At 42.8% G+C, this 12,939-nt stretch overlaps 1 protein-coding gene across 1 annotated transcript in view; it reads left to right on the top strand.

Annotated features, from left to right (window-relative positions):
* Positions 1–8,237, top strand: part of FUCA1 (alpha-L-fucosidase 1) — a 12,784-nt gene extending 4,547 nt beyond the window's left edge. The window contains exons 4-8 of the mRNA XM_025856817.2: positions 2,526–2,631; positions 4,339–4,539; positions 5,840–6,030; positions 7,169–7,268; positions 7,459–8,237. Coding sequence (XP_025712602.1) covers positions 2,526–2,631; positions 4,339–4,539; positions 5,840–6,030; positions 7,169–7,268; positions 7,459–7,599 — 739 coding nt within the window. The 3' untranslated portion in view covers positions 7,600–8,237. The remainder of the gene's footprint in view (positions 1–2,525; positions 2,632–4,338; positions 4,540–5,839; positions 6,031–7,168; positions 7,269–7,458) is intronic.
* Positions 8,238–12,939: the final 4,702 nt, after the last annotated feature.

The following is a 12,939-nucleotide window of genomic DNA, read 5'->3' on the forward strand; positions in this document are numbered from 1 at the left end:
CTTTTGTAGATTAAAACGAACAAACTGAGGGTGGAGGTTTTAAGTTTTTAAGTCAAAACTTCCGTCCCTCCTTGCATGCTGGTTTCTTTGTCAGGACCTTGGAGAGGGGCAACAGGGCCCCAAGGACCCAGCAAAGGATTTGGCATCTGGCAAGATTTGCATTCGAATTCTGGCTCTTGTTGCTCACCAGCCTTAAAGAACCATCCTTCTGAGCCTCAGGTTCTCAATCTGTAAAGTAGGGAAATAATGCCTTCGATACAGGGCTCAGAATAACATGTGAAAAGTATCTGTCACCTTGGCTGGTACAGAATAAGGGTGGTGTTATCATTTTTTTTTTTCTTAAAATGATAACTTTCACTTTGGGATTCATCACTAGTCTTCACCATGCTTTATTTCTAGTTTGCCCTTCTTGCACCTGGGGGCTGGCTCATAGAGGATGGTGGACCTTTAAAGCTCTAGGGGCAGCCATCTCTTCCTGGACTCTCATTTTAGACCAAAACCAAAAGAAAATTCCTTGCATCCAGGTGACCTCCCTAAGGAAATAGTAGGTTGTAAGAGACCAGCAGAGGCTTGGAATCAGACAGAACTGGATCTGAAGTCCACTTCTTTTTCTTGCTGGCTGTGTGGCCTTGTATAAACTCCTTAATCTTTCTAGATCTCAGTTGCTTTATCTGTGAAATGGGGATAATATAAACCGCAGGGTTGTTGTGAAAACTAATGAGGTAATGAGTATAAAGTGCTTAGTACAGTTTTTCATTCACAGTAAAACGCAGACCATCTGCATTATACTTGCCTCTTAGACAGGCAGGCTTTTCCCAAGAGTCCACTTGCTGTCCTGATTACAGAGGACGGCATGGGATCAGGCATTGACAGATACACATTTGAGTTCCAGCTCCTATTGCTTGTAAGTTTTGTCACCTGAAAGAAATTGCCCTGCTGAGCATCCAGTTCTTGCTCTCTAAATGGGAATAATTATGCTTACCTTATAGGTGTGTGTGCATGCACACACACACACTCACGCCACATAGAGATCAGAGTAGAATATGTGAAAGGTGCAGCTGTTGCTTAGGTGGACTGTAGAGATCCCTTATAGTTGAAGCTTTGGGTAGTTGTCCAAAACAATGCATTTCCTGAAATAGTTCAAGCTCTTAAAACATTTTTTTTAGTTAAAAATACAGATAATTTTTTAAATTTAAATTGTAGTTAATAAGTAATGTATTATTAAGTTCAGGGTAGAGTTTAGTGATTCATTAGCTGCATATAACATCCAGTGCTCATCACATCACGTGCCCTCCTGATGCCCATCACCCAGTTACCCCAGCCCCCCACCCACCTCCCCTCCAGCAACCCTCAGTTTGTTTATCCTAGAGTTAAGAGTCTCTTATGGTTTGCCTCTCTCTCTGTTTTTAACTATTTTATTTTTGCTTCCCTCCCCCTATGTTCATGTGTTTTGTTTCTTAAATTCCACCTATGAGTGAAATCATGGTATTTGTCTTTCTCTGACTGACTTATTTCACTTAGCGTAATACACTGTAGTTCCATCCACATCTTTGCAAATGGCAAGATTTCATTCTATTCGATGGCTCAATAATATTCCTCTCTGTGTGCATGCATGCATGTGTGTGTGTGTATGCCACATCTTCTTTATTTTCCATATTTTGGCAATTGTGGACATTGCTGCTAATAAACATTGGTGTGCACATGCCCCTTCAAATCACTATTTTTGTATCCTTTGGATAAATACCTAGTAGTGCAATTGCTGGGTCACAGAGTAATTCTATTTTTAACTTTTTGAGGAACCTCCGTACTGTTCTCCAGAGTAGCTGCCCCAGCTTGCATTCCCACCAACAGTGCAAGAGGGTTCCCCTTTCTCCCCATCCTTGCCAACATCTGTTGTTTCCTAACTTGTTAATACATCTTAAAAGCAGGAAGCTTAATTCTATAGTTCTGGGGCACCACTCTTTTCATTGGAATTAGTTGGCGCAAGGAAACCAAATTGTTTATATACTGATTACAACTCTGTTTTTTTCAGAAGACATTGAAAAAAGATTAGGAGGAAATGTTCCAAAATACTGTATATTAGGGGCGCCTGGGTGGCTCAGTTGGTTGAGCGACTGCCTTCGCCTCGGGTCATGATCCTGGAGTCCTGGGATCGAGTCCCACATCGGGCTCCCTGCTCAGCGGGGAGTCTGCCTCTCCCTCTGACCCTCTTCCCTCTCGTGCTCTCTATCTCTCATTCTCTCTCTCTCAAATAAATAAATAAAATCTTAAAAAAAAAAAGAACGTGCAACACCTTTAAAAATATATATATACTGTATATTAAACAGTGGTTATGTGAGCGACCTTAACAGAGTTACGGTGTTGTTTTGTCTCTTTAGTTTTCCACATTGTCTGCACTGTGGTAATTAAATGGTACTTTTCAAAATGGGAGAAAGTCTTAAAATATCTGTTACAAAATAGATCCGTAAGGCTTTACTGTGAATAGATTCAGATAACAAACTTCGTCCTAATCGCGTGTCTTTCAGGTATGAACCTGACTTGCTTTGGTCTGATGGAGAGTGGGAAGGTCCTGATACTTACTGGAACTCTACGGTGTTTCTTGCTTGGCTCTACAATGATAGCCCAGTCAAGGCATGTGATTGTATGACTTCTCTCTTACTTATCTGTTAGGTGAAAAGAAAGAGTAAGGAGCCAAGATCTGGAGTAATAACAGTGACAACGGCAACAATAATAAATACTAGTAGTGACATGGAGATGGTAGGGACCAGGGGACTTCGTGGGTGTTAAAGGTTTCTCCTTTAATTCTTTTCCCCACCTTCCTTAGAGTATAAGCTTTCTTTTTCTCCTTTAATTCTTGATTTTGACAACAGAGGTATAAAGCTTGTTAAATTTAAGTAGTAGAATAGAAGCAGTACGTAAAAGTCCCAGAGACTCAGAGAAAGTAAAATAAACTATTAAGCACGCAAACATTATAAATGAGAAAAACATCCAAAAAATGAATATACAAAACATACACAATTAAATGATAAGAATAAGATGGCAAATATTTATGCCCTCATCTGATCTATGCTGGTTAGGCAGTTTAACTCTCAAGAAGGAATTTCATTTCTCTTACATCCACCATAGATTAGGTGAGATCATACCTGGATCCTACCTACTCGGATCAGTGTTCCCCATTTAAGTTAGATAAGTAACTCTGATGTGATGTCATATTGTCCACATACCTGTCTACTCAGCCAGTCTCTGCTGGATCTCCTTAAGGGCAAGGACTGTTTTATTCACCTTGGATACCCCAGTACAAGAATCACAGTAGTGTTAATCATTAACATTAAGATATTCTGAGGGGCGCCTGGGTGGCTCAGTCGGTTAAGCGTCTGCCTTCGGCTCGGGTCATGATCCCAGAGTCCTGGGATCGAGCCCCACATCGGGCTCCCTGCCCAGCTGGAAGCCTGCTTCTCCCTCTGCCTGCCGCTCCCCCTGCTTATGCTCTCTCTCAAATAAATTTTTAAAAGTCCTTTTAAAAAAAGATATCCTGCATAATGATTTTTTCATAGTTCAGGAAAGATTTGAAGGAAAGAAAATCTTTGCTGACTTTTCTTTACCTAGGAAAAGAAAGTCAGGGCCATGTAGTGGAAAGCATGCTGGGCTGAGTTCACATACCTGATTCGCAGTCCCAGCTTCCTGAATCTCTGCCCGGGGGTGTGACCTCAGGCACGTCTTCTCCTCCCCATTCCTCCTTTAATAGAAGAAGTAGTGGGCGCCTGGGTGGCTCAGTCGGTTGGGCGACTGCCTTCGGCTCAGGTCGTGATCCCGGAGTCCTGGGATCGAGTCCCGCATCGGGCTCCCTGCTCGGCGGGGAGTCTGCTTCTCCCTCTGACCCTCTCCCCTCTCATGCGCTCTCTCTATCTCATTCTCTCTCTCAAATAAATAAATAAAATCTTTAAAAAAAAAAATAGAAGAAGTAGTTTACCAGATGATCTTTAAAACAGGCTCTCTCAGCTCTGACATTACATGTGGCTTGAGTAGGGTTTCTCAGCCTCAGCACTATTGACATTTGGGGCTGGATATTTTGTTGTGAGGGGGCTGTCTTGTTTGTCCTAAGACATTTAACAGCATGCCTGGCCTCTGCCAACTAGATGGCAGTAGCACCACCCCAACGGTGGCAACCAAAAATGTCTCTAGACTTTGCCAAAAGTCTCTTAAGCAAAATAGCCCCCAGTTGAGAACCGTTCTAGACCAGGTGTCTTCATTATATCCAAACACACCATTTACCAAACTGCATTATGTAAGGAAACAAAGTGGTTTTACCCCAGATGACCCGGTACTCTCTTCTTTTAGGATCAGGTAGTGGTAAATGACCGGTGGGGTCAGAATACTTCCTGTCACCATGGAGGATACTACAACTGTCAAGATAAATTCAAGCCAGAGATCTTGCCAGATCACAAGTGGGAAATGTGTACCTCCATAGACAAGGGCTCCTGGGGCTTTCGTCGTAACATGGTGATGGGAGACATTGCAAGTGCCTGTGAAATCATTTCGGTAAGAGCACCCGTGAGTTATTTGTTAACTACTGTCTCAAATTAGCCTTCTAACTAGGAGTGATGGGAGCACTCTGGATGGAAGTGCAGGTCGATAGAACCCCCTGGGGTCATTGAACATACCCACAGAAACCTGTCCTGGGGCATCTGGGTAGCTTAGTTGCTTAAGCGTCCAACTTTTGGTTTCGGCTCAGATCATGACCTTGGAGTTGTGAGATTGAGCTCCACATCAGGCTCCGCGCTCAGCGCGGAGTCTGCTTGGTATTCTCTCTCCCTCTCCCCCTCTAACCCCCTCAAATAAATAAATAAGTCTTAAAAAAAAAAACTGTCCTAAGGAAATAATTGTAATTACAGAATAAAGTCTTACATATAGAGATGTTCTTCCCAGAATTATTTGCAGTTGGATATGTGGGTTGTTTTAATTTCTTACAGCCATTAAGGGATATTTAAGTAGATTTGGGGATTTTCCTTAACCATTAAAATTTTTATGAATGTAATATAGGTCAATGCCTAGGGTTTGAATGAAAAAATAAGTTACAGATTATCACAACTATATAAAATATATTTCCACTGCACAGGGAAAAGACCAGAGGGAATATCAAAACTTGATGGTGTGGTGTCTTTGGGGTACTGTAACACATTCTTTTTTAAGTTTTCTGAATGTAGTCTTTCTGGGTCCACTTGAAGCGTACCCATTTAAGATCACAGTAAACACGCACACACACGCACACACCATGCACACCACACCACTCCAGAAGCCTTGAAGAATATATCCCTTTACAGCATGTTTTCCCAAAGGGACAGCATATATATTTATGTCACCCATTTCATACAGAGTGTCCCAAATTCTGCATATCTCTTCCATGTCCCCCAAGTCTCCCTGGCACCCACTCAGAACCTCTGTCCTCTGGTCCCAGGATGCTTTCAACTCTCCTCACGGCCCCATGTGATCACAGCCAGGTGCTTTGTTCTCAGCTTCCCTGTTCACACTCTGTGCTGCTGGCACACGGCCCATCCCACTGCACGCCACCCCCGGGGAAGCGCAGGCCCATGATCACTCCGTGGAATCCAAGTTAATGTATTTCTCCACTCTGTAGCAGGATTTTTCAGTTTTCTCATATAAGCCCATCCTGCTTTTATGATGACAAAAAATAGAGAGCCTTTTCAAAAGGGTAAAGGATATTCACCAGAGGAGAGACTGTGCCCTAGATTCTTTTTCTTCTCTTAATACCTGTGTGCTATAAGCGTTATGCTGGGCGTGGCAGTCGTCACTAGGATTTCATTGTTTCTTTCCTCTCCAGGAACTGGTTCAGACGGTGAGCTTGGGAGGCAACTACCTTCTCAACATTGGACCAACTAAAGATGGACTGATTGTTCCCATCTTCCAAGAAAGACTTCTTGCTGTTGGGAAGTGGCTGAGCATCAATGGGGAGGCTATCTATGCCTCTAAACCATGGAGGATACAACTGGAAAGGAACACGACGTCCGTGTGGTGAGCTTGTCCTCTGTTGCATGCGGGAACAGGACAAACCCTCCCTGGCTGGCGTCTCCTCGGGTCCACAGGGTTACAAGCTAGGGTAGAAGCCATCTTGAGGAAACCCCAAAGCTGTGCTTCTGCTATTAAATTTGTACCCCAATTTATGTATTAAGCCACCAAGATATCTTTGACTAGTGAGAGGTATGGTGCGCTTGGTGAAAGGAAGAGCTACAGAGTGTCTGTGAATATACTTGACCTTGTTACCCTGCCTCCTAAAACTAGTAATAGCCAATGCTTGCACAGCACCTCCAATGTTTAAGGCTCCAGTCCAGATTCTTTCCACTCACTGAATCCCCTCAACAATCCCACCAAGTGGATACTATTATTATCTCCATGTTACAGGTGAGAAGGGGGACCCAGGGCAGCTCTATACCTTGCCTAGGATCACAAAGCTAACTCGTGGAGAAGTCGTGATTCAAACTTGGATTTGTGGATCTAGTTAGTTAACCTTGGGCCTGTGTTTTTCAAGTGTGAAATGGGGTGATGATACTTAACAACCTGTGGTTGTTATGGAGGTGAAGTGTGTTAATTTATGTAAAGCGCCCCAACAGAGCACCAGGCGCATGCAAAGTGTTCGGTGAAAGGCATCTGCGCATGTGATACCATTGGACATAGCTCTTTGCATCAGGGGAAACCGGTTCATCCTTCTGTTTGGGGTGGATTCCTATTTAGTGATTTTCACCCTCTTCTCTAAGCATGGTGAACTCTCAGAACAAATCCGGCTTCACTGCACATCTTACTGGGTCCTCTGTTGTTTTCCCATGGATCTGGAGTTGAAAAGGATTTGAATAAAAAGGCAAATGGCTTCAGTGTGAAATAACTAGTGTAAGCGTTAAAAATGTTTAAAGAAAACTTATAACCCAATAGAGAGGGAAAATGGAAGCAATCCCCAGAAAGAGTCTTACAGGACTGCTTTCTTAATACCTATTAAGGTCCCACAAACCTTAATAGGTATCGAGTTAGTAGCACTTCCTAGCAGCACTGACAGACTCAAGCTGTTGGGATCGGTAGATAATTGTAAAGGGGATATATGAGGCTGTGTGTCAGGGTCCCAAGCACTGGTCCCTGACACTGACCTTTCTTTTTTTCCCAGGTATACCTCAAGAGGAACAGCTGTTTATGCCATTTTCCTGCACTGGCCAGAGAATGGAGTCTTAAACCTTGTATCCCCTGTAACTACCTCAACTACACAGGTGAGGAGTTTCCGTCAGTCCGATCCGAGAGGTTGGAGGTCTTCTCTACTTTTTCCTTCCTGTGGCAGGTCTCCCCCATATTGACCCCCCCCCAAGACTATCTGCCCTGACCTGGCCCAGTGTGGCTGTCTTCCGTCACGTTCAAGCCATATTCTGTACTCAGTGCGCCATCCCCTTTTGTTTTCTGCAGATAACAATGCTGGGGATCCAAAAAGATCTGAAGTGGTCCACAGATCCAGAAGAAGGTCTGCTCATTTATCTGCCCCAGTTACCACTCTTTACGCTGCCAGTTGAGTTTGGTTGGACTATCAAGCTGACAGGAGTGCGTTGATCATTGGAGTTCAGGCAGAACTGCCTCCTATTTGCTGCTTTGGTTTTCCTTTTATAGCACCGTCGTTGTAATAAACTACTTCTCTACTCACAGATGGCTTTTCCAACACATTTTAATCAAAGGAACTGAGTGCATTATATTGATGTCTCAATGGATCAGAGATCTGAGATCCATTGCTAGCATACCTCTCCCTGATCAGCAGGAGGCACTAACCAGTTAAGCTCTGAATTCATCCTTCTATTCCTAACCTGGGAAATGATCTATCCCGGAAACTTCCCTCCATTCTCTATGTTTGAAACCTGTCTCCTTAATCAATGACTTCAGAGAAGGAGTGAGCCAAGTCACCCTACTGCCTGTGGAAGGAGGTGAAAAGGATTTGGCAAGCTCAACCAGATGCTGTGTATTTAGCATCAGTTGTGACCAGCACCACTTGGAGAAGAGGAAGGGAAGCCTGGAAGGGAAGGAAAAGGCTTGCCAGGGCTGCTAGTGATCAGCCCTTTGGAAGTTTCCAAAGCAAACCAGGGGCTCAGAAAGTCACAAGTAAACAGTGGTCTTATGAAGGAAATGAATGTGATTCTGCCCTGCTTTTTAAAATATCAAATAAATAAATTTTTGTGTCAAATTGTTTCTACCAACAAGCATGTTGTAGTTTTCTTCTCCCAGTTTCTTATGGACTGCTTATGAAAAGCTTTGTTTGTTTAAAAAAAAAAAAAAAAGGACTTGCCAAGTCTCCTTAATGCGGAACAAAGAACAAAATCCCTTTGGTTTTTCTGCTTCTCACTTCTAGTACCATTCTTTTGAGTTGGCTATCAGTTCAGCCCCTTTAATTATTATAGATCTAATCAGATTTTCTATTTCCTTTTTATTTAATAGCTATGTTTATAAATTTTTACCCAACATTTAAGGAATATTTGTTTTTCTCAAGCACATGGAATATTTACAAATGTAAATACCAAAGGAGCATTATCGTACAGACTTGTATGACTGCAAAATAATTAAAGGGCCATAAAGAATAAAAACTTGGAGGAAAAAAAACTCTATGGAAACTTTAAAACACACTTCAAAATAACTCACTGATCAAAGAAGACACCATACAAGGAATTAGAAAATACTTAGAATAATAATGAGACCACTATGTACTGAACTTTGTGAGATGGAATGAAGTCTTTAGAGAGGATTCTGGGAAGATGACAGGAGGCACCAGGAATCTGTCTCCCGACCTAGACAACAAGTACACTGGCAGAATTTGGTGGATCTCTTGGAGAAGTACGGAGTCTACGAAGGCTCCAGCCTCCAGAGGAAGATTCGGATGATAAATTGTGGTTTTGGTCAATTCACCTACCTGTCCCCCAGCCCCAGGCATGTAGCGGGCAGCCATGAACATGTTCCTGGAGCAACTCGCACACAGCTTGTGGGAGCCAACGTGGGCAAAAAGGACCCTGTCCTCCAAATATCTGGGATTTGAGCCCTGATCTCTAATTGCTGCTTCTGATCACGGAGCTATAGGCAAAGAGGTGGGCAGATTTTGTTGTACCCCACCCCCCCACTGCTGCAAGTTCCTCCTCTGGCTGAAGTGACTTCCAGTGGATTTAAAGGACTGATGCCCCCCCATTCAAATAGTCCCCCTTTTAGGAGCACACGTTAAAAACTAGGACATTCAAAAACAACTGCGTGGGGCGCCTGGGTGGCTCAGATGGTTAAGTGTCTGCCTTCCGCTCAGGTCATGATCTCGGTCCTGGGATGAAGTCCCGCATCGGGCTCCTTGTTAGCAGGGAGCCTGCTTCTCCCTCTGTCTGCCACTCCCCCTGATGTACTCTCCTTCTCTCTCAGGCAAATAAATAAATAAGATCTTAAAAAAAAAAAAAAAACACCGTGTATGAGGAAAATTAGAAAATGACCACACATGCCCAGGGAAAGGCCTAAGTTTATACCTCTGGCTCATCTGCAACACAGAGACCGCCTACAACAATCAAAATGCAAAAATTATAACAAGCCCAGCAAGCCCTGGGAAGTGGGGGGAAGGGGGAATCTGATTCCCAGAGTTACCCCATTATTAGATTCCAATGTCCAGATTTCAACAACAAAAAAAATCACAAGGCATGCCGAGATACAGGAAAGCGTGACCCATTCAAAAGAAAAAACTAAATCAACAGAAACTGAAATAGACCTGGTGGCAGATAAACTAGATAGAACTTAAAACAGCTGCCTTAGAGATGCTCAAAAAACTAAAGGAAGCTGTGGGGGAAGTTAAAATGATACATGAATGAAACGGATATGTCAATAGATGGCTAGATAACCTAAGAAGAAACCACACACATACACAGTTCTGGAGCTGAGAAGTACAACTGAAATGAGAAATTCACCAGAGGGATTCAAAGGCAGATTTGAGTAGGCAGAAGAAAGAATACTGCACTTGAGTCTGAGGAAAGAAGAAAGAAGAAAAGACCATATGTTAGAGCAGAGATAAACAAAATAGAGAAAAACAACAGAAGATAAATGAAACAGTTGGTTTTTTGAAAAGATCGGCAAAATGACAAACCGTAGCTAGAATGGACTAAGGAAAAAGAAAAGATTCAAATTATTAAAATGAAAATGGGGACATTACTACTAATTCTACAGAAATAAAAGGATTATGAGAACTAAAGAGCAACTGTATTCCAACAAATTGGTTAACCAAATGAAGTGGGAAATTTCTTAAAAACATGAAACCTACCAAGACTAAATCACAAAGAAATAGAAAACCTGAATAGATTTATAACTAGTAAGGAGATTGATTCAGTAATTTTAAGATCTCCTGACAAAGAAAAGCCCTGGAACCAATAGCTTCTTTGGTGAATCCTACCGAACATTTAAAGAAGAACTAACTTTTCCAGAAGAGTAAAGAGAGAAAACTTCCTAACTTACTCTATGAGGCCAGCATTAACCTGATGCCAAATACAAAGACACTACTAGAAGACTAGACTAACATCCCTTATGATCACTGATGCAAAACTCTTCAACAAAACACTAGCAAACCCAAATCAGCATATTCAAAGTATTACACACCATCACCAAGTGGGATTTATTCATGGGATGCAAGGATGGTTCAAGATACAGAAATCAATCATTGTAATAAACCACATTAACAAAATGAAGGGAAAAGAAACACGATCGTCTCAATTGAGGCAAAAAAGCATTTGACAAAATTCAACACCTTTTTATTTTTTATTGTTATGTTAATCACCATACATTACATCATTAGTTTTTTTTTTAAGATTTTATTTATTTATTTGAGAGAGAATGAGAGATAGAGAGCACGAGAGGGAAGAGGGTCAGAGGGAGAAGCAGACTCCCCGCTGAGCAGGGAGCCCGATGTGGGACTCGATCCCGGGACTCCAGGATCATGACCTGAGCCGAAGGCAGTCGCTTAACCAACTGAGCCACCCAGGCGCCCACATCATTAGTTTTTGATGTAGTGTTCCATGATTCATTGTTTGTGCATAAAACCCAGTGCTCCACGCAGAACGTGCCCTCTTTAATACCCATCACCAGGCTAACCCATCCCTTCACCCCCCTCCCCTCTAAAACCCTCAATTTGTTTTTCAGAGTCCATCGTCTCTCATGGTTTGTCTCCCCCTCCGACTTACTCCCCTTCATTCTTCCCCTCCTGCTACCTTCTTCTTCTTCTTTTTTTTCTTAACATATATTGCGTTATTTGTTTCAGAGGTACAGATCTGTGATTCAACAGTCTTGCACAATTCACAGCACTTAACCATAGCACATACCCTCCCCAATGTCTATCACCCAGCCACCCCATCCCTCCCACACCCCCACCACTCCAGCAACCCTCAGTTTGTTTCCTGAGATTAAGAATTCCTCATATCAGTGAGGTCATATGATACATGTCTTTCTCTGATTGACTTATTTCACTCAGCATAACCCCCTCCAGTTCCATCCACGTCGTTGCAAATGGCAAGATCTCATTCCTTTTGATGGCTACATAATATTCCGTTGTGTATATATACATCTTCTTTATCCATTCACCTGTCGATGGACATCTTGGCTCTTTCCACAGTTTGGCTATTGTGGACAAAATTCAACACCTTTTTGTGATAAATACACTCAAACTGGGAATAGAGGGGCACCTGGCTGGTTCAGAGGAGCATGCGACTCTTGATCTCAGGGTCATAAGTTCCAGCCCCACATTGGGTGTAGAGATTACTTAAAATCTTTTTTAGGAAGGCCTGGGTGGCTCAGTCAGTTAAGCATCTGCTTCAGCTTGGGTCACAATCCCAGGGTCCTGGGATCGAGTCCCACATTGGGCTCCTTGCTCAGTGGGGAGCCTGCTTCTCCCTCTGCCTGCTCTGCCTGCCCCTCCCCCTGCTTGTCCTCTCTAACAAATAAATCTTTTAAAAAATACAGATTTTATTTATTTATTTGACAGAGAGAGTGCGCATGTGAGTGCACGAGCAAGGGGGAGGAACACAGGGAGAGAGAGAAGCAGACTCCCTGCCAGGCAGGGAGCCCAATATGGGGCTCCATCCCAGGACGCCGAGATCATGACCTGAGCCAAAGGCAGACACTTAACTGACTGAGCCTCCCAGGTGCTGCTAATTCCTGTCTTCTTTAATTTCAGGAATTGTTTGTAGTTTCCAGTGCACAATTCTTGAAAGTAAAAAATAAATATGTCATAATAGTCATGAAAATCACACATAAATATTTTTATTTTTTTAAGATTTGATTTATTTATTTGACAGACACACAGTGAGAGAGGGAGCACAAGCCTCTCCCCAAGTGGGAGAGGGAGAAGCAGGCTTCCCATGGAGCGGGGAGCCCGATGTGGGACTCGATCCTAGGACCCTGGGACCATGACCTGAGCCGAAGGCAGTTGCTTAACGACTGAGCCACCCAGGCGCCCCTTTACATAAATATTTTTAAATAATAATAAATATTTTTTATTTAAAAAATAATAAATATTTTTAAATGTCATGCTAATAGTTTTGGGTCATGTTCAGTCCTCTAGCTACAGGTTTGAGAAATCTGTGAGTACTGCTCTGTTATGATGGAGGAAATTTTTGATGCTGCAGAAGCATAACAGAACATTTACCAGGTCTTGTGCTCTCCCTACCTAAAATCTGAGGCCCCTGAAGGCAGGGACAGACAGCGCCCTCTCTGCCTCCCCTGAGAAGGCCAGTCAGTACACCTACCATTTGGATATCCACCCACCCAGTAGCCACAGTGACTATTGACGAAATGCAAAATTGATCATCTCTTTTTGCTTAAAACCCATCAAATGCATTGCTATGTGTTCTCCAAAGTGGGTGATATGGTCCCTGTCAATCTCTCCCATCTTAGTAGGAA

This window comes from Callorhinus ursinus, unplaced genomic scaffold (assembly GCF_003265705.2).
Source record: "Callorhinus ursinus isolate GAN/ISIS: 27379988/994484 unplaced genomic scaffold, GSC_fseal_2.0 scaffold18, whole genome shotgun sequence".
NCBI classification, from domain to species: domain Eukaryota; kingdom Metazoa; phylum Chordata; class Mammalia; order Carnivora; family Otariidae; genus Callorhinus; species Callorhinus ursinus.